At 36.9% G+C, this 23,319-nt stretch overlaps 1 protein-coding gene across 1 annotated transcript in view; it reads right to left on the bottom strand.

Moving 5' to 3' along the window:
- CTNND2 (catenin delta 2) overlaps positions 1–20,043 on the bottom strand; it is a 736,406-nt gene extending 716,363 nt beyond the window's left edge. Inside the window, exon 1 of the mRNA XM_040630544.1 lies at positions 19,912–20,043. Within this exon, the coding sequence (XP_040486478.1) occupies positions 19,912–20,043 (132 nt within the window). The remainder of the gene's footprint in view (positions 1–19,911) is intronic.
- Between the last annotated feature and the right edge of the window lie 3,276 nt (positions 20,044–23,319).

Genomic DNA, 23,319 nt, shown 5'->3' with positions numbered 1-23,319 from the left:
TATTATTATGCACAGACTCCTCCTTTCCTCATTTTACATAAGAATAGCACAAGAGACTGCCGAAGGCTTTATTGACATCATGAAGCAATACATCTTCAGACTGTCACTGCTCTTCTCTCTATGGCAATCTACTTTTTCAAAAAAAGAAAAATTAAAAACAAGGCATACTGGAAGCTTTACTGCAAGTGAACCTTGACTGGCTCCTTGTGATGACTTTTTTTTTTTTTCCCAAGTATTCACAAGTAGCTGACTTAAATAGCTAATTCAAGAACTCTCCTGTTGATCGATCCTGTCTTTTCACCTAAGGAAAATGTCCTTTGACCAACTAAAGAGGGTTGTCCAAATCACAGCTGCATGTGGAGAGTAGATTTCTCTACTCTGCTTTTTACTAGGAATTCAGTTCTTAGAGGTCTTGCCAGAAGTCAACATTCTGGAATGCTTCAACTCATAAATAGTCTTTTAAAACCATGTTATATATGGCATGATAGTGAAAACAAAAAACAAAAAACTATGAGCCTGCCTTTAAAAAGTTTACCCATCAATTCCCAAATACATGATTTAGCCAGGATTCATTGGGTTGTAAGTGACAGAAACTCAAAGAGAATGAGTTTATGCAAGCAACAATGACAAAAAAAAAAAAAAAAAAAAAAAAAAAAAAAAAGTGATTTATTGGAATGACCCTGAAATATCTCACTGAATTTTTCAAGAAATTGAACCAAGCATTCTGGCTTTCTTTCTTCACGGGTCAGAAAACAAGGCCACCAATTATGCAAATTTCCTGTTAGACCATCAGACTCTACTCAATATGTATTGCTAGGACAAAAAGACCCGGGGAAATGTGCTGATGTGTACACATCCATTCAAGTCACCACTCCAAAGCCATCAATCCTCCGTGGACAGCACAAACATTAGGTATCTGGGACTGTACACACAGTGGGGGCTTAGAGTGAGCCTAGCAGGACCCCCAAGGTGTCTCATCTCCTGTAGTATACTTCTAGATTCCTTTATCCCAGGCCTGAAGTGACACTGCACCATTATAAAGTCATAATGCTTAAAAAAATGTAAATTCTAAGCAACAAAAAGAATAGCAATTTAGTCATGCACATAGCTAATTAGTTTAAATAATGGAATCATAAATGAGGAAAGTTAACAAGGTGAAAATGCAATTTCTCACTCATTCCTTTATGTACACAGTATAAAAAGGTAAAATTCAAGCAAATACCCAGACATATCACATTAGTATGAATAAAGAAGATAATTTACTTGGGTTAAAGTATTTTATAATTAAATGTGAGGGATTATTGCTACTGAAATATTCACATCATGAGCTTGCAATTTTTACTCTATCTAAATATATTAAACTTCATCTTATTATTTTCTCTCTACATACAACCCTAACCATTGTTATTTATTTAACCATTCATTCATTCATTCAACTTAAAGTTAAATCACCACCAGTTATGAAATTGGAAAGTACTAGAGTCTTAATAGTATGAGTTTTGTTAACAAATAGAGATTTTTTGAAAACGCATAAAGTAAATTTCATTAACTATTAACACTTTTTTAAATATTCCAAATATTTGAATAAAATGGGTGGGTTCCTTTCACTTACATAAAATAGTCTGATAGCAATAAAACATCAGAACTCCTGGAACGGATTTTATACAAGCAAATCAACTTTCATGGTTAAGAATGAAATTTATTACTACTGTTAGTCATATGATTAATTGACAAAATAATTTCATTTTTAAAATAACCACTGCACAAAAAGTAGCTTCCATATTCCAGGCATTATGGAAGGCCCTTCCTATAGTATACAAAAGGAGGATACATCAAAGGGACACAGAAGCACTCTTCATAACATAATTCAAACAGTGGCTAATGTCCTTGAATTTTAATTAGGACTACCGGGAGTCTCCTATTTCATTTTGTGAGAATCCCAACTGTCCCAAGATTTATGCGAACCCTGGGGCCTAATGTTCTTCTAAGTAATCTTTGGCCCTAAGCTTCTACTTCTACACGAAAGACCTCTCTCTTCTCTCAATTACAACAATTGACTCAGGAGCAGACCAAGATGAGAAACACAGCTTGCTTTCTTTGATTTAACCCAGACTCCTTGATATCAGACATTGACCTGTGCCGGGCCATGCCTGCATGCCTGTGGTTTCAGAAGATTTTAAAACACGGAAATACAAATGACCTGATTTTCAAGAGTTCTAGACCAATTTGTTTTTTATTGCTTTATAAAGAGTTTAATTATGACGAAAAGTGACAGAGAAAAATGATCTATATATAGTCTCCTAAAAGTTAAGATTTAACATAATTAAGTGTAATCAGGAGCTGCAAAAAACCTCTCACACTCTCTTCAGCATTACATTTATACAACATCACATGTAATAATCTGATAATAAGTAAAACTCTAAAGGCTTATTTGTTATTGTTTTTCCTCAGCCAAGTATCGTCTTCTCTGACAAGTTCATAAATAACCACAGAAAATCCCAAATTTACTTATGGGTTTCATGAATTCATTCAAAGTTTGAGATTGCATATATATTTAATTGTCAAAGAAAGACTGGTGAAGAACAAGTCACCAGGCTAATATAAACTAAGTAAGGAGCATAGATATCCATGGGATGATAAATTTATTAACTAACATATTTGTATCATTTGTGTTATAATTTGCATACATTTCATCATAACTTTGGGATATAACTCTCTTCATTTTAGTAGATAATCAACCTTAGTTTTGGAGAGATATTATATACCTTAACTGAGGGTATTCAATAAGAAAATGCTAGAGGAATTTGAATCAAATCTACTGATGCCAAACATCACTTTTCCCATCATACCAAATATTGGCCCAAATTCCATATCCACTTATGAATAAATGCTTAAAACAAGATGACCCACTTTACCTTCAGGAGCCACTACTAGTTTACCTTGGGCCATGGCAGAAGCTCTGAAAATTTAACTTGTCCTTGAAACTGGAAGAAACATTTTCAGTCTGGTAATGCCTACTGCCTTTTCCCCAAATTATCAAAGGTTCATCAAATATCTTCGCTCCAGTCTTTAACTGGACTCATTATGAAGGCAATAGTTTCTAATGCTCATAATAATAGTCCGTTGACAGACACCAAATACTTAGAAACTATTAACATCTCAGACAACTGAGAAAGGACTCTCGGTAGGAATAAAAAATCTGCATGTATTTAAACTATGCCAATATTTAAAAAAATAATTTGCAATATTTATCTTTAGTGATGGAATATTAATAATAGATTTTATTTACTAACAAGTTGAACACCAAACTTCAAAGATATTTAATATCTGGAGGAGACCTGAGTTCATCTAGTTAAACTTTTTATCCAATGTGAGACCCTGACAGATATTCATTCAGATTCTCCTTAATTCTAATGACTAAAAATTCACTATTTCTTTCTTTGCATTTTGGGGCAGCTCTGATTTTTATTTATTTTTTTATTGTTGTTAGGTAATGTTAACAGTACATAGCCTTTCCAACTTTTTCATATGCTAGTATCCTAGGATTGCCATATCTCAGTTTCATATCCTAGTCAGAAAAAGAATAATATATTTAGGGCATCCTATGTAAAGGCAATGAAGGAAGCTGGCAGAAAAAGTCCCCCCAGTCCCAGCCAAGGCTGCAGGCATGAGATACCAGTCCATTTATACACAGCCATGGTACATTTCTGTGCTGCCACCCACTGGTCAAAAGGTCTACCACTGATCATTGTTACTGAATTTCCTGGAGACAGAAAGAAGTAATTATTTATACTTTTTGGTACTTTCCAAAATTTGTCATGTGCCAGCATCACTGAGAACATTTCTTCCATGTTTGAAAACGTCCACCTTTTGAACCCATCCCCAAGGTAGTCTTACAACAAAACTGGTCATTAACCTTAGCAATAGGAACCCCAAGCCTGACGCTTTGGACCTTCCAAATATTTTAAGTTACTTAAATCACTGAGTTATCCCTTTTCAGCTTAAAGTTGCCTAAGTTTGCAACTAAGAATCATTTCTGACACAAAACTGAAAGCTGCCACCCCCAAATTTTGATCCTTTATCCTATTCTCTTCTCAGTTGAATAATACCTAATAGAAGTTTTCTCCTTCTCCATAACAAATATTTCAAGGCAAGTCTTCCCACCCTCCTTCCCATCCTACCCTACCACCACAGTCCACAAACCAAACATCAATGGCTCTTCTACCTGACACTCACACAACTTGGCTTCTAGACTCTTCACAGGTCTTGGTATGCTATCCCAGGAATGGTGGGGCTTATGACAACTTGTGTTTAGGAGATTATTTTGTCTATTGCATAAACACACTGCTAAGTATTTTTAAATATAATATTCAAATATTTTGAAATTTATTCTCTATCTGCTACAGAATGTTTTGGCATGTGTCATTAGTCCTAGCAGTTCATTTCAAAAAGTTACCTGAGCCCATGAGGATGACTAGAGTAAAAAAGACATACAAGAACAAGAATGTGAAGACACTGTAACCCTAAGAGGTGCAGACTCTTTGCAAAATAGTTTGGCAGTTCCTTAGAATGCTGAGCCTGGAGTCATCATATGACCTAGCATTTCCATTCCTAGGTGTTTACCCAAGAGAAATACAAACATGCAAAAATAAATACAACTAGTCATAACAACATTATTCTCAATAACCAAAAAGCAGAAACAACCTCAAAGGCCACCAACAGAGGAATAGATAAATGAAATGAGATACATCCATACAATGGTATATCATTTGGAAATAAAAAGGAATGAAATGATGTATACTGCAACATGGATGAAACTTGAAACATGATAAGTGAAAAAAGTCATTCACAAAACACCATACACACTTACGATTTTGTTTATATGAAATGGCCAGAATAGAAAAATCTATAGAGATAGAAAGTAGATTAGTTGTCTCCCAGGGCTGTGAGGTTTGGGGGATATGGGGAACGACTGTGAAAGGGTGCAGGATTTCTTTCTGAGGGGAAAAAAGTGTATCAAAATTAGGTTGTGCACATGGTTGCACAACTCTGAATAAATATACTGAAAACCACTGAAATGAGTGAAGTGTATGGCACATGAATTATATTTCAATAAGCTGATTTTGTAAGAGTAACTTCAGGATGTATAGAATCACAAGACTTAGAAGTAGATTAAGGTACAGAAATGGTCTAAGACAACTGAGTTTTTATAAGCATGAGTCAGTTACCCACTGCTGTGTAGCAAACCACTTGGAAACTTACCAGCTTAGAACTACAACAATATTTATCTTGGTCATCAATCTCCAATCATCAGTGGGAACCAACTGTCTTTGTCCTATATGGCATCATTTGGGGCCACTTGACTGGGGACCACCAATGGCTCAACTGGCAAGTTGATACTGGCGTCAGCTGGGAGTTCAGATGGTGCCCATGGACTGAGCGTCTCTCCACTTTTACTTCGTGTGGCTGGTTTCTAAGAATGAGTACGGCAAGAGAACCAAAGAGAAGATACACTGCCTGTCATGCCTAAGTCTCAAAAGTCATATGGTGTCACTCGCCCACAGTCACTCCCTAAAGTGAGGGAGAGGGAGTTACAGAACCCACCTATTAACAGGGAAGTGTCCCACTCACATCAGAACAAAGAAGGTCAGGAGATAGGAAATAACGCTGTAGCCACTTTTCAACAAAGCAATCTCCACAGGGGCGCCTGGGCGGCTCAGTTGGATAAGCATCCGACTCTTGATTTCAGCTCAGGTCATGATCTCAGGGTCCTGGGATTGAGCCCCATGTCTGGCTCCATGCTCAGAGGGGAGTCCGCTTGAGGATTCTCTCCCTCTCCGTCTGCCCCTCTGTCCCATTCTCTCTCTTTCTCTCTCTCAAATAAATAAATCTTAAAAAAATAAATAACCTGCCACAGTGACTATTAGGGTAAACATATTGCCAAAATTCACCTGTTCCAATCCACCAAGCAGCAATGTTTATACTGGGTCCACATTTCTAACAAAAATAACTTGCTTAGGGGTGCCTGGTGGCTCAGTCGGCTGAGACAGATGCTTAATTTCAGCTCAGGCCTGGATCTTGGTGTCCTGGGATCAAGCCCTGCATGGGGCTCTACACTCAGAGCACAGTCTGCCTGAGATTCCTCCCCCTCCCTCTCCCTTTGTTCTCACCCCACCCCAGCTCAGGTGGACTCCCTCAAATGAGCTGGGGGACATATTACAGGATTTGCTACAATAGCACTTATAATTATTCAACAGAAATCCTTACATTTTTATAGGAACACTCTATTTCCTATAACCTGTAGATAAGGCTGGAATTATTGTTTTATACAGTCATGGAGAAGTAAGCTCTCCATGTCTCCAGAAACTTCCACATAAATATGCTCAAGATCTATCTTACGCTAAAATGTAAAAAAAAGCCAACAACAGCAAAAACCACCACACAAATATAAAACACATATGGCACACCACCATTAAACAAACATACAAATGAAAAGCAACTACAGGAAAACTTCAAAATCCATCATAATTAGATTTTTAATATTACAATATTAAAAGTTTCACCAACTACAAACATGTGGAAAACCTCCCAAACACAAAGGAAAACAAGATAAGCAAATAATAATAAGCACAGTCGAACTGCTTGAAACTTGGGAAAAGTATGTTTTCAAAGAACAATTAAAAATCATTGAAAAAAAATCATTAGAGGAAATGAAATTTTTTTTTAAATGATTAAATTTGGGCTAGCTGCACATAAGCAAAAGAAATTGGATATTTGTGTTTTTGTAGGTGGACATGCAGATTCATGTACTAATAGGGAGTGTTTTGTTTTGTCCTTGGCTAAAGTAAGGTACACACTCTAGCTCAAGAAAAAACGACATCTGTACATTTTATTAATGAAGGATATGTTTAAGTTAATATCCCTCATCTTCAACTGAATATATGACATTCCGCTTGATCTAATGAGTCTCAATTTGGGTTGTTTTTAGAGGAAATTGCAGTTTGGGAACCTGGGATTCAACAAAGTAAATGGCTAATTCTGAAATGATATGCAGGTAGCTCAAGGGGAAGACACAGATCCCACATGACCATGAAAATAACGGTAAAAGGACTATGATCAATGCAGCATTGGAGATGAGACCTTTGTACCACACAACTAAAGCCTTTTATGACGATTAAGCAAAGCATTCGCTTTTCAGCTGAAACAGAACAGAAAAACACAATTAAGTTCATTAGTGAACTCGTCCCCTCAACACAAATGCTTTGAACTCCTCCTCTATGTCTGGCACTGTTCTGGGGGCCAGCAATGCAACAGTAAGGACGGGGGACCCAGCCACAAGCCTATTCGATAAATTAATTAATTAGATGTTTTTCAGAAAAAGAACTATAATTTTTAGTAATTATTACTGTCATTATTATCATCATTATTATGATAGTAGGAGCATGCATGTAGTACTAAAGTATTTCATTTACATTAAATCAAGTGACAACAGCGTGGGAAGGGTTTCCAGTATCAGCTTTCCACACAGTCCAGAAAAGCTCCCAGGACGCTAATTTCTTATCTTGGGTCTCCATAAAGGCAGAGTCATCACATTACTGCAGTGTTATTAAAGCCAAATGTTTTTGGAAGGCATTCCCAGGGAGGGCTGAGATGCTGTTCCTGATACGGGCAGAGTTCCCAAAGTAGAAAGAATTTACACTCTAGATTATTAATTTTAAGAATAAATTGCCTCTAGCTTTTGACAGGAAGTCTATAGCAGGTAACTGCAGGTCTCTGACAAGTATTTGGAGTATGTGGAATCATTTTTTAAAAGTGTCTCTATTAGCTAATGGGTGGGCTCAGTACGAAGCTGATATTTCATCCAGGTAGAGGTGGTGGGTATGAGTGTTAACCTATAGGGCTCCAAGGGAACTCTAAAAGCTCTGAATCAACTCAAAAAAGTTAGACACCCTTGGTTGACACCTCAGAGTTCTACTTCCCAAAATAGAACAGACTGGCCTACAATTATGAAAGAATCTTGGATTGAATTTTACATAATTCTAAGTTTCAGTTTTGAACATAACTTCTTCATCTAGCAGAACTTCCGGGATGCAGAGCTGCAAAATGCACCCCATTAGATAACTAAATCTATTGAGGGGGTGAATGCAGCCACTTAGTATTGGCTACTAAATGCTCAGGATGACCTGTCAAAGGGACTTTTGTTTCGGTCTTGTTAATATTGAGTCCTTCTGTCTCCTAGTAACTATAAGTGGTCCAGCTACTTCTGGAGCCCCTGAGCAGAATGGAAAGTCAGAACTTGACATTAGTCAAAGAGGAAGATGCTGGTCTTGACATTTTTTTTTTTTTTACGGCAGCAGGCCATAGCACCAGCTCATTGAGAGGCCGGGACATGAACTGGAACATAACTTTAATGACTGCTGTGAGTGACCGCAGCTTGAACATGATCCATGGGCTGTTGCGGGCTTGTTTACCTGTGTCGCTGATGCATGCTGGAGAGAACTTCCAGCCACACCAACGACTCTCGGAAACAGAACATCCAATGAAAACAATGTTGTGGCAGTCGGCTCACAGTGCCGCTTTCCTCCCACATTTATTCTACAGACATCAACTATCAATGAGCTGTGTAAGTTCCTAGAATTCTTTTTGTTCAAAGTCTCATTAATGATTCCTTCAGATTTCAAAATTAAATTGAAGATCAATTTGGTATGAACTTATCTGCCTCTCTTTTCCTAGTTAAATAAAGAGCTACACAGGCAGGGGCATCATTTAACTTGGTCTCAGCAAACCTTGTTCATAGAGAAATGTTTCTCTTGGGAAATATATTAGACAATATACTGAAGCCTATTATTATACCTAAATTATGAGAGAGTGTAGTTTAGTGAAAAGAGCACTGGATTCAGAATAAAACAAGCTCATTTTCTCATTTCACTTCCACGGCAATTTCTTATATGGCTTTAGGTAAGTAAACTAAATATTTTTTTAAAGGTTGAGTTTCTTTGGTCATAAACCAAAGATATTGAAGAAAATAATTACTAGATACATAGTCATTTTTTAATTGTATATCTGATGAAATAAGTTTTACATAGTTTATAGAAATAGGTCATGTATATTTTATAAAAATATGTACATTTTAAAGAAATTTAATATCTAACACTTTTAAAACCATTTCTGTTCTTTTGAGATACTATTTAATAATGTTACCTCTGTCCTATCATATTTCATATGTTATCTTCACTATCTCTACCATATTCGGTTTAATTGTTTTGAATACTGAACATGTTTCCCCCATTTATACCCTCTAGGATATTCTACTTGTCAATTTCCTACTCTGTGCAAACCCTGTGCAAGGGTGTGGACTATTATACCCCTGGAGCTCCTACTTCATATGTCCTGCCTGTGGCTCTTAACAGTAACTAATTATGACATATTTTCCCAGTGAGTTTGTAAGGGTCTTTAAATTCCTTCTCAAAACTTCGCTCCAGGCAACATCTGTCAAAGTAGACCCAATGATTTATGTACAGGGAAGTATGACATGTCATTTATGTTTCATTCTGAGAAAATTCAATCAACCTAAGAGATCGACAAAGATGCAAAAGTTCAATAAAATTATAATACTAAATAACTCCCAGTGTATCTACTTATATAGCCATTAGAGAAAGGTTTTTATATAACAGTGATATGAAAAAATACTCTTGATAGAGTATTAAGTATAAAAGAACTACAAAATATTTATAAAGGAAAATAAAAATTTTGTACAAATAATTATGTATTCATACAAAAATCTTAGAAGGAACTCTTCCCAAATATTTGCAACAACCTCTAGCTGCCATACTATTCTCAATTAAAATTTTTTTCATAATTTTTTAAAGATTTTATTTATTCATTTGAGAGAGAGAGAGACAGCCAGCGAGAGAGGGAACACCAGCAGGGGGAGTGGGAGAGGAAGAAGCAGGCTCCCAGCGGAGCAGGGAGCCGTATGTGGGGCTCGATCCCAGTACCCTGGGATCACGCCCTGGGCCGAAGGCAGGGGCTTAACGACTGAGCCACCCAGGCGCCCCTCAAATAAAATTTTTATCTTCACTCCTTACTGAGTTTTTAAACCTTTTCACAATGTGTATGAATTACTTTGTACTGGAAAATTCACAGAAATTTTTAAAATATATTCAAAAGAATAACAACATTTAATATCATGTATAATATTTAATAACATATAATATTAATGTTTAATATAATATTTAAAAGAAATTGATTTCATATATGAATATTTAGCAATGAATTCTAATGCTGAATATAAAAGATGCATTAGAAATGGACTCTAATGTCATGTTACAAAACCCCACATATTAAAAGCTTATCTCCTAATTCAGCATATAAAAGCTAAGTCCATTTTTCTCATCATAGCCTCCAGTCCCTAAAAAACCCAACTCCTAACAGCTTCAAAGGGAAGAGAACAGACAGCATCCAAGTGAATTAATTCTTGGAACAGAGTATGGGGTGATTAAAAAGGTGGATACGTATACATGTATCTTGAGAAGAGTTACAAAGTCAAATTTTAAGGGAAAATTAAGTTTTAGGAAAAAATTCAAAATAACTTACAGGCAAGAACAGAACACACATGAAGAAGCACGGGGGGGGGGGTGGAAGGGGGGGAGATGATCCATCCACACTTCCAGTATTCTTCGCTCATCACTACAACTCCTAGCACTAATTCCAAGATCTTGCACGAGTGGTTTAGAACCCTTGTTTCTCCTCTATTTCTAGCTTCAGCCATCACTTTTGTGGTACGAAAGATTCAGAACACACAAAGAAACAGACCAGCTTCAAACCCAGCGGGTTCAGTCAGTCTGCTGCCTCCTGACCATTCCCTATCTTTCCTACTTGGAGCGCCATGGTTCTACAGACACCACTTGATTTCTTTCTTTGCCTTGTTGCAAGTCTAAACACCCAGTTTGGTCAGTCTATCAGCACCCTGTCAGTGTATGGGATATCTACAAGGCTTTCTGATTCTTGTGGACTCCAAGATCTGCCCTTTCTTGTTCTAAATCACACCTTCTACCAGGACCCAGTTCCACAGACTCCTAGCTTGCACCTTTATACCTCAGGCCACCTCTTGAAAAAGGCCACCACAGTTCCCACATGTTCTCACAATGAAAGCAAGGGAAAAATATGTGCTTTTTTTCATGAAAAAAAAAATAAATTCAAGGATTTATGTCAAGAAATATATTAAAAATCATCAAACAAGCAATTCTCATTTTAATTTTAATATATGGAAAGAGTTCAACTTGTGGCACTATGATAAATATAATTCTTTTTTCTCTGACTAAATGAATATAAAGTTCACTAGTCTTTGAAGATAATCCTTCCCTATCTTCTTGACCTTTCCTAAAGGTGTTTTAATTTCCTCTTTTTCATGGCTGATAATTTTGTCATTACTTTCATGAAATGCTTTTCCAAGACATAGTTTGGAAAGTGATTAATAGTTATAGGTCATTTTCCACATTGTGTTATCAGAAACTATTGTTGCACATTACAGTAACACTAATAATGCTGAAAGATATGGCAATGATATGTTACCCTGGAAGAAGACTAATTAAAGGAGCATTTTATAATGTGCTCCTTTCCAATCATATTATTTTTATACAGAGCTAATGGAATTTAAACATTATAAATTTTGTAGAAGCTACATAAAAATAAATGTACACTATCTTCACCATGAGTTGATGTAAAACATCAAGATTTCTTTAGATTTTATATAAGACGAATTTTTTAAAATGCTTTCTTAACGTTTTCATATGATATAACATATGTAAAGTACTCTGTGCAGTAGTTTTGCCCATAGTGGGAGCTCAGAAATGCCTTTACTCCTATTTTCCTCTATTAAGTATAATAACAGAAGTGATTAAAAGCAAGAAAACTTCTATTTTACTACCTAGAAATCATTGATAGTTTAAATAATGGTACTAAAAAATTCCTCTAAAATCAAGAACCTGACTGCAATCCTTGTGGAATGTAGAGAACAAGAGAAGTTATGGTAGCAACAGAGTGTCTAGGGTTATAAATACTGACAACTTAAGGAATGTTTCTATCAATATATAGCACTTTGAGTTTTTAAGTAAAGTAACTGGAGAGTTTTCTTTTAATTTCATCTACAATTTTTAAAAATATTTTATACCTTTTTATTTAAGTTTGTTTTCTATTTATAACTTCATTGCTAAATAGTTGAAGGTAAACTTCAAATCTGTGTATCTGTCGCCCAGGGAAACACAGTTCTATGCATGTAGTTGGCATTTGATAAACACTACCTGATAAATACAATGAAATGATACATTTGCATATACTGTTATATACCTAGAAATTTATATTTAATGCATTCATTATTAAATGTACTTTGTGGACCCAAATTAATAAAATCATGAATGAAATAGGGGAGATCACAATCATCACCAAGGAAATGCAAACAATTTTAAGAACATATTATGAGCAACTATATACCAACAAATTAGGCAATCTGAAGAAATGGATGCATTCCTAGAAACTTATAAACTACCAAAACTGAAACAGGAAGAAACAGAAAACAGAAAACCTGAACAAACCACCCCAAAATTGCTAGAACTCATACAGCAATTCAGCAATGTGGCAGGATATAAAATCAATGCACAGAGATTAGTTGCATTTCTATACACTAAGACAGAGGAAAGAGAAATTAAGGAATTGAATCCATTTACAATAGCACCAAAAGTAATAAGATACCTAGGAATAAACCTAACCAAAGAGGTAAAGGATCTGTACTCTAAAAACTACAGAACACTTAGAGAAAAAATTAAGGAAGACACAAAGAAATGGAAAAACTGTCCATGCTCATGGATTAGAAGAATAAATACTGTTAAAATGTCTATGCTACACAGAGCAATCTACACATTCAATGCAGTCCCTATCAAAATACCACTGACATTTTTCACAGAGCTAGAACAAATAAACCTAAAATTTGTATGGAACCAGAAAAGACCTCCAATAGCCAGAGGAATGTTGAAAAAGAAAACCAAAGCTGGTGGCATCACAATGCTGGACTGCAAGCTATATTACAAAGCTGTAATCATCAAGACAGTATGGTACTGGCACAAAAACAGACACATAGATCAATGGAACAGAATAGAGAAACCCAGAAATGGACCCTCAACTCTCTGGTCAACTAATCTTTGACAAAGCAGGAAAGAATATCCAATGGAAAAAGTACAGCCTCTTCAACAAATGGTGCTGGGAAAACTGGACAGCCATATGCAGAAGAATGAAACTGGACCGTTTTCTTACACCATACACAAAGATAAACTCATAATTGTTGAAATACCTAAATGTGAGACAGGAATCCATCAAAATCCTAGAGGACAACACAGACAGCAACCTCTTCGAACTCAGCCATGGCAACTTCTTGCTACACATGTCTCCAAAGGCAAAGGAAACAAAAGCAAAAATGAACTATGGGGACTTCATCAAGAAAAAGCTTCTGCACAGCAAAGGAAACTGCCAACAATACTAAAAGGCAGCCTATGGAATGGGAGAAGATATTTAAGAATGACCTATCAGATAAGAGCTAGTATCCAAGATCTATAAAGAACTTATCAAGCTCAACACCCAAAAAACAAATAATCCAGTCAAGAAATGGGCAGAACTTCAGCTCAGGGCATGATCAAGCCCCACATCGGGCTCCCTGCTCCACTGGGAGCCTGCTTCTTCCTCTCCCACTCCCCCTGCTTGTGTTCCCTCTCTCGCTGGCTGTCTCTCTCTCAAATAAATAAATAAAATCTTAAAAAAAAAAAAAAAAGAAAGAAAGAAATGGGCAGAAGACATGAACAGACATTTCTTCAAAGAAGACATCCAAACGGCATCAGGGAAATACAAATCAAAACCACAATAAGATATTACCTCACACCAGTAAGAATGGCTAAAATTAACAAGTCAGGAAACAGCACAGTTTGGAAAGGATGCAGAGAAAGGGGAGCCCTCTTACACTGTTAGTAGGAAGGCAAGCTGGTACAGCCACTCTGGGACACAGTATGAGGTTTCTCAAGAAGTTAAAAATAGAGCTCCCTACAACTCAGCAATTGCACTACTAAGAATTTACCCCAAAGATACAAATGTAATGATCCGAATAGGCACATGCACCTCAACGTTTATAGCACGATATGTCCACGATAGCCAAACTATGGAAAGAGCTGAGATGTCCATCAACAGATGAATGGATAAAGATGTGATATGTATGTATACACACACACACACACACACACAATGGAATATTACTCAGCCATCAGAAAGGATGAATACTTACCATTTTCAATGATGTGGATGGAACTGGAGGGTATTACGCTGAGTGAAATAAGTCAATCAGAGAAAGACAAATACATGGTCTCACTCATATGTGGAACATAAGAAACAGTGCAGAGGACCATAGGGGAAGGGAGGGAAAACTGAATGGGAAGAAATCAGAGGGAAACAAACTATGAGAGACTCTTAATCATAAGAAACAAACTGAGGGTTGCTGGAGGGGAGGTGGGTGGGGGGATGGAGTAATAGGGTGATGGGCACTAGGAGGGCACATGATGTGATGAGCAGTAGGTGTTATACGTAACTGATGAATTATTGAACACTACATCTGAAATTAATGATGTTCTACATGTGGGCTAATTGAATTTAAATAAAAATAAATAAACAAATTTGCTTTGCTGGTAGAATTATTACAAAAAAGCATATTTATCTGGGCCATAATAATTTATAAACATCAGTAAACTATATGAGTTCTAAAGGTCTTTTAAAATGCCCCGTAATTTTTCTAGCTTACACGAGAAGATTGTTTAGATGCCAACTTTGGAAATATGTGATGATCAAACCAAACAATGGTCAACTGAAGGGAAAGAAATACTGTTGTGAAATAAATATATTTTTAGGAAAGTCATGGTTTTCTTAAGAGCAAAGTAGCACCATGTTGATTTAAGACAAAATACAAAGACAAAGATTACATAATGTGAGAGAATGTAAATCCCTGTCTAAAAGTATAGACCAACATCGTAACAGTTAAAAACAATGAAGACACAGAGGTGAAGATCAGGATGACTAGTCCCAAACCACCCACAAGCCAACATCAGTGTCCTCTCACAGGCATGTGGCAACAGCGAGCCCCCCTCTCCACCAAGGACAACTGAAGAGCTGTCACTGCTCATCACCAACGTTGTGGCATCATCATCACTCGCCATCAGCTTTCACAGAGTCAACAAGGTTTCTCTCTGTTTTCTCATTTTGATATCATCTCCCAGAGTCATAACACCTAGGTCTCAACAATAACAATATTACTTTTAAATTCTGGATTTTAAGCACAAAGCTCCCAAGCTATCACTATTGATACACACTCACTGCGAATGCACTGTCGTTACCAATTTTTCTTTTACCTACTTCCACTCCATTTCAATTCCAAGATCCATCATATAACCACTGTCTTCCAACCCTCACCTCCGATGCCTCCCCCCTCCACCTCTGCTCAGCCCAGCTCACCACAGACTCCTAATAGGTCCAACTCAAACAGGTTGACCATGTCCATCTGATAAGAGGGGAAGAGATACCACAGTTTCTAACGCCAAGCCATTGGTGGACCTGAGACCATGTACTTTGCCTCTCTCCCATTCTCATAGATGAACTGTCTTTGTTCCAAAAGCCACTCTCTCCACTGATACACTGGATCTCACTCACTCTCATCTACCCAGTGACTTTTCTCCCTGAAATTATTCCCTCCTTCTCGAGCATCATTAATTTATCTTTCTATGGGCCACTGGCATCATCATAGGGATATCTCCCATCCTTAAAATAGAATCCCTTCACCATTCTTACCCCTTTAAGCCACCCCACCTTATGGGCTGCTGTGTGTAACGAATGGTTGTCAATCATTCCTCTTAGTTATTTATCCAAATCACATGACCAGAGTCATCATATGCCGGACCTCCATCCTCCCCTCCTCTTCTGGTGAAGGACACTCACAGGAGAGGAAAAAGGAATTAGGTTCTTCTCTCTTAATGCCCCATAGAAAAACTTGGTAACTTCTACATCTGAAACTAATGAGACAGATATGTCTGAAATACAGAAAATTACCCACAGAGTATAACATAAATCAAGGTTCTATTTCTGCTGATATAGAAGTGTAAATGTCACCAGTTAAAAAGCAATCAAGATGGCAAATTAGAACAAAGAAAAAAAAATCAATGAACATCTTTTCATTGAGCAATCCATGGCTGCTGGGTTCAAGGACTCTAGGACTCAGTTTACAAATATCTCAGTCATGCCATACATGTCATGTGGACGTGTTTCATGACTTAGGGCTTGTCATGACTTAAACTCATTCTATGGTTATAAACCAGAATTTATTTCTATGCAATGTTAACTGCCTTCCTAAAAACTTATGTTTTTAGTCTCAGTAACATTTTATTTCAATAAACTGTCAAAATGAGTTTTCTTTATACGTGTACTTTCTTTATTACCCTTTATTGTACTTTGCATATATAAAGTGTTCAATACATTTAATGAATGAGTAAATAAATTATGCAACCTATTACTTGGCAGTTAGCTCAGATTATATGCCTCCTCTGATAAAGAATGACTTCTCTCCCACAGAACTGGTGTCCAAGGAGACAGGACTAGGGTAACACATAAGAGTAATGCCATAAAATTTCTTCCTTGAAATTCTCTAACTTAAACAGAATTTTTAGTCAAAAAAAGCTACTTCTCATTAGTACCTAAAGAGGACCAGGCAAGCAATATTCAAATGAAAAAATTTATAAATATATTATGTACATAATTATTAAAAATCATAAAAGATACTAACTTTCAAAGTCGCTTTTCTTTCATCTCGGCTAATTTTTTTTTCAAATACATTTATCTTAGCTTTAGCCCCACAGATAATAGTCTAGACCTCAGGAAAAGAGATGATGGAAACCTTAAGAATAGTTTATGACAAAAATCCCCAGTGAAGGAAAAAATTGCTTGTCTGCAGCAGGCTACCCCAAGGAAGCCCAGCGACCTTGCTGCTTGTTGATTTTGCCACATGGGCAGATGCTGTGCACAGGACCTGATGCCTGAGCCTCTAATGAAGGTGCTTCAAGCTGCTCTACTCACCTTCCCGGACAGACTTTCATGCCTGCTCACATTACCAGCCACAAGGAATCTCACCTTTGCCATCCAAAAATGGACAATTGACCTATTTTGATTATTAGAAAAAACTCTTCACGGTAGATTTTTATTAAATCCTCATCAAGGATTTGGAGAGGCCATTTTATTTACAGTAATGTATTTTTGCTGTACGTAGCTTATCCAGACATCACTATCTCAGCTCAAGTGGTATTTCCTATTATCCAAATCCAACAGTATCTATTCCAGTCTCCCAGTTCTTTCTCCCATTTTGGATTGTCTTCCCTAGCCTCTAAATTCTCTGCCTACCTCCATCTAATTGTACACATGTACAGTACCCAATGTTAACAGCTTGATTTATTTCCTCCTGCACTTTTCTAGATGTTCATAAACATTGTAAACAACACAAAATATTTATTATTGTCTTTTAAAAACAGGATAATATAATGCTATGACATTTCCTTTCTAAAATCCTCATGGATTTTTCAAAGGTGTAATATATAGCTCTAACTCATTTTTATTAATAACTACATAAGAAGGATATAGTTTTATATGAAAGATATATCTTTTTTTCAATTCTTCATCAATGAATATTGTTCGACTTTTTTACTATCCCAGATAATTCTGCAATAAACATCCATATACATAAAATCTTATGGTCTAGATCACCCATTTCTATACTACATATGCTAAGCATGACTAACCAAAGGTTACTGAACACTGTACATGCCAATTCACAGCAACATATCATTTTAAACAAAGATTACAGCATTGCATATTCCCGTATGGAGTGATAAAGATTATGAATTTCCTTAAACCTTAACCTTAGCTAGATTATAACATATACTATGTTTTAATGTTTGTCTATGTGATAGATTAAAGAAAATCATATATTCATCTTGAATTTTATAACCCTGATTACTACAGTAGAGTGGAAAACATTTCCATATAGTCATTGGGTTTTTTTGCATTTTTCTTCTGTGAACTCCTGTTCACATTTTTTGCTTAGTTTTCTATTCTGCTATTTTGTTTCTTTCTTTTTTTCTCATCAACATTAGGAAGCATTAATATATTAACTATATCAACACTTTGTCATATTTTGGCACATATTTTCTCTTGGCCTATTTTTTCTACTATTTTACGTTGAATATGTCCTTGTGATTCTGAACCCTCAGTCATGTCCTACAGAGAGAACATTCTTTCCATTTTAGACCAACTGGACACTACAGTGATGAGAATGTTTGGTAAGATCAAACCTCTCTATTAAAATTTCCTTGTAACTCCCATATATTTACGTTTCCAATATGATCTACTTTGTTTGATCCAGTTTGCCAAGGAAACAATCAGCCACAAGGTCTTATTACAACAGCCTCAAGTTTATATCTTAATTTGGGAGAGAGTAATATTATTACGATAACCAAGGTTTTTTTCTACATAGGATCATAGAACGCCTTGTTCTTTATTCTTAATTACTTTACGTCTTTTGATAAAATGTTACAGTTTTCATCAGACAAGTCCTGTCATTTTCTTGTTAAATTTACTCCTTCTGTTTTATATTTTGTCCATACTCTAAAGTTAGTGGCTCAGCAAGACTTCTAGATATACGAATAAGAAACCATGACATAAACAAGCTTTCACAAAACGATAACTTGATTATGGGAACTGACATGAATCTTTGTTCCTTTCTTCTATTCCCCCTCAAAAATAATCAGCAAACTCTCAGGGGTGGGCTTTCAGAAGCAAACTAATCCAGCAATACAGCCTGTGCCTCAACCCAATTCCCTACTTACTGACCATTTTCACAAACCAGATTATCCATTAATCTATTCAACTTTCCTCTGTGTACCTACTTAGCAGCACACTTCCTGCCCCGGTGACACAGGTCTGACTGATAGCATCATTGATCCCTTCTGTCAATGGATCTTCCCTCAGCTACTCTATTGAGAGCTGGACCACTGACTTCTTTTGCGTATTCAGCCTCCCTCGAATCATGTAACCCAAACACAGGACGCTTTCTCAACTTTTTTAAAATTATGATTTATATTTTGGCACATGCTAAAAGAAGTGAAAAAAAATCTTGATTTTCCAGCTTTCTTTGATTACTTACCACCTTTTCTTTACAAAACACATGACTTTTGAGAAATAATTTTTTAAATCTACGACTTCAGATTTTATTTACTTAGCCATTTAAAGGAAAAGGAATGTTGGAGAAAGAATCATTCAGATTGTAATTCATTTTATAGGGAAAATTCTAAAATGCCTTCTTCCAGGTCCATTTCAGAAACAGTAGAAAGACCAATTTGCTTCGACCTAACACAGTATTCATCTGCTGTCACCATACTAATTTTTTATACTTGGGAATATATTTTGATTGTTGATTAGACTTTATATTTTCTTTTCTTTTTTTAGACTTTATATTTCCTAAAGACCAATTATTTGGCCTCATGCATATAACAGTATTAAATGTCAGGTCCATCACCAAATCTACCAAAACTTCACCCAGCTGGGAATTTTAAAGTTTTTCCCCCCCCAGTGGAATATTTTTTCAAGGAAAACTGGCTAAATCATGAATAAAAACATAAAGTCAAAAGCAACTATAATCCCATTTTAATATTTTTATAATAAATACCAACATTCTGCTAGAAAATCATGATTTTCTTTCAATGTCACTGAGTCATCGTCGTTCATCTGAAAGAACAATTTCTAATATGTTCCCATAAGTAGGTCACAAAAGTGGAATGTTTCTACCTGTTCTTTGACCGAGGCCAGGATGGCGGAGGTGGTTTCCGTTTCAGAGCCATCCCCATTGGAGGTGGTCAGGCCAGGGCTCAGGGAGCTGGTCTTCTCTGAGGTTGACGAAGGCTGGTCTGGGACAGGCATAGCTCCTGCAATGCAAAAGGACATGCTTAATGTGATAGGATGTGGCCACTGTACACAGACATAACCATCAGGCAACTTTAAGCAGTACCCCTTGGAAAAAATGAAAATTATGAACTACAGAGAAAGCACATGACATCATTATAGAACGGGAAAGAATACAAGTAAAGGGAATGGTTTCTCCTCTACCACCCCAACCAAATTCCAGGATATACTCACAACTGCACGTTTTGCATTTGAGTTAAGTGGAAGGACAGATAATAAGAAGCAAAAGGCAAGTAAGATAATAAGAAAGAGTAAAGAAATGAAGAAATACTGAGTCTAAAAAAAAGAAGCCAGTTGAACTACCATTTTGCTTCAGCCCAATTCATAAATGGACACACAGGTACAACTTGAAAAGAGCATCCTAAAAGTTATTTTTTTCCTATTATCTTTCTCAAACAAGTAATACCAAAGTACTTGTTACATATATTACCTAGAGATGCTTATCAGCAGGGGAAATAATAATTAAGCAAAGACAATTTTTACCAGGGCTCTACAAAATCACTATTCATATAAAAGTCTGGGAATAAACAAAGATTGTTTTCTTGCCTAAAGCTATCATATTACGTGTCCCTCCAGGAATCAGTGTTATGTGAATATTAAAAAGTATTTCCTGGGGCGCCTGGGTGGCACAGCGGTTAAGCGTCTGCCTTCAGCTCAGGGCGTGATCCCGGTGTTATGGGATCGAGCCCCACATCAGGCTCCTCAGCTAGGAGCCTGCTTCTTCCTCTCCCACTCCCCCTGCTTGTGTTCCCTCTCTCGCTGGCTGTCTCTATCCTGTCGAATAAATAAATAAAATCTTAAAAAAAAAAAAAAGTATTTCCTATTATACTGTAACTGGGCAGCCTGGGTTTTACAGTGAGCAATATAACTTCCATAGGACTCTAAGTGCTCTGATACATTTGTTAATAGTTAATAATTTAGGGCTACGCTGACTGAAAAGGGTTCTATTCCAGAATTGTTCTTCAAGTATATGACAAGATGTGTCACCTAATTTTCTCGTTGTACACTGAAACTTAGTTTTGTCTTCATTTTTTAAGTAAATTTTTAAAATAATATTACCAATAAGGATTAGAGTAGCATTGGAATGATACATGTGTTACAAAGAGAACTTATAGGAGGGCTTGGGAAAACAATATTAGTCATCAGGATGTGAGCAAAGAAAAAAGATCAAAGTAAACATAGTCTAGCAAAATGCAACCCTGGCTAAAGAGCAGAAGGTATTTTAGGTGATGGATACCAACAGGATGAAATGATTGAAATAATGAAGGTGGTGGGGTTGGGAAGAGAAGAATAAAGTACAGTTTCGTATTCCACTTGCTTTCGTATGTACTATTTGATGGAGCCTCATAATTATAAGGATTTACATAAACAGATCAACAAACATTGTGCCCAGGTAACATAGCCTGAAAGCCAAGCCCTTCTAATTAGGAAAGGTTTGAGAGGTGGGGGGAAGGGGACAAGGGCAGAAAGCAAGAAGAAAGGAAATGGCAGCTCTTGGGTGCGATGTCACTCCCCTCCCCAACCCTCCATCTCCACTTGTATCTATGTCAGTGGCTTCCAAAGGGGACTCTACACAAGGACAGCCTGAGGCCGAGAAAGGAGGAGTCTTGCATGTTTTAAATCATTATTTTCACTTTCATGTTTTCTAAATTTTATTGGGCCCATGTGAATCCAGGTTCTGGACTAGTATGATTGCCAACCTGTTTTTTGACAAAGAAATTGTCTACAGTCCCAAAGGTATTTATATAATGGGGCCTAGAACTCAGGTTTTCTCCCTTTTTATTTCTATTTTAGAGTCCTTTGATGTGTTGGCCTATTTCCCATAATCTGGGCTGCTGCCTCATAAATGCTAGTCTATACACCAATTTTTATAAATGCTACTCTTAAATGTATGAGAGAAACCTATCATAATAAAATATGGGATTTAATAGGCAATGAATCTAGGTATATCCTTGGGCACTGGACAACTCTGACCCACACACTATACGGAATAAGTAAGTCTGCTTATCTACCCCCCTTTCTCCTTATAGCAATTCAGAACAAAAGTGAAACCTTCCAGCTTAGCCCACGGTACGGAGCTAAGGCTACTCAAGACAACCTCTGGGCCTGAATGGAAATGACTTGGAATAATTTTCATGGCTCATAATTTTTCACATCCAGACTTAATTCAACCACTGGCCATCCCTGTGTGTGAATGGCTAAGACGGCCCAACCTCCACTGCCGATCCTCTAAGCTCCCAGCACGAAAAAAGAAGAAAAAGAAGGAGCACCACGTGAAGCCACCAGAAGCAAGCCGTGGGCTGCCGCACGGTAAGTGTAAAGAGCTGTAAGCCTTCTGACTTTGCAGTAAATGGCCAAGCACTTTAGTTTTAATGAGAACTAATCCACTAAAATTAGTAGTTAATCTGTGTTAAATCCAGGAAACCTGGAAAATGTAGGGAGACAAAAGGAAAAAAAAAAGAACAAAGGAAGAGCAATCTTCAGTAATTCTGGCATCCCAGATAAGTATATTTACTTCGGTATTTTGGTATAGGTTTCTTGATAGGATTGGTATAGGACTTGATAGGATTTTTTTTTTCTGATTTCACTCACTCTGTATAATGAGATTTACATAATGGAGTACTACTAATGTAGTGCTTTTTGATTTTTTTTTTTAATTTTTGTTCAGCAACATATCGTGAACTATTTTTTTTTATTTGAGAGAGAAAGCATGCACATGAGTGGGGGGGGGCAGAGGGAGAAGCAGACTCCCCACTAAGCAGGGAGCCCGATGGGGGCTCAACTCCAGGACCCTGAGATCACGACCTGAGCGGAAGGCAGACGCTCGACCTACTGAGCCCCCCAGGCGTCTGCATCATGAACTATTTCTTACGTCAACAAAAATTATTCTACAGTTTAAAAATGTAATGAAGTGCTCACCTGGGCAGCGCATTTCCTAAAAATGTAATGAATACTTAGCATTCATAATGCACCAAATTTACATATCTTTTATTTGTCATTTTTATCCCATTTTTACTGTGACATTTTCCATAGGTAAGTTCCTAGAGGTGGTGTTGATGGAAGCAGGAATGGTGCCTGTTTCAGACTTTTGAGAGCCCAAACACATGTCCCTGCCTCCAGGCTGGTGCAACAGAGCTGCCCACCAGCACCGCCGTGGGCACGTCCCCTCCCCTGCAGCAGAGCTGCCCACCAGCACTGCCGTGGTCGTGGCCCCTCCCCGCCATGTTAACAACA

This window comes from Ursus maritimus, unplaced genomic scaffold, assembly GCF_017311325.1.
Source record: "Ursus maritimus isolate PB19 unplaced genomic scaffold, ASM1731132v1 scaffold_15, whole genome shotgun sequence".
Lineage (NCBI taxonomy): Eukaryota > Metazoa > Chordata > Mammalia > Carnivora > Ursidae > Ursus > Ursus maritimus.
Note: the sequence above shows the minus strand (reverse complement) of the source record. Positions and strands in the feature narration are given on the sequence as shown.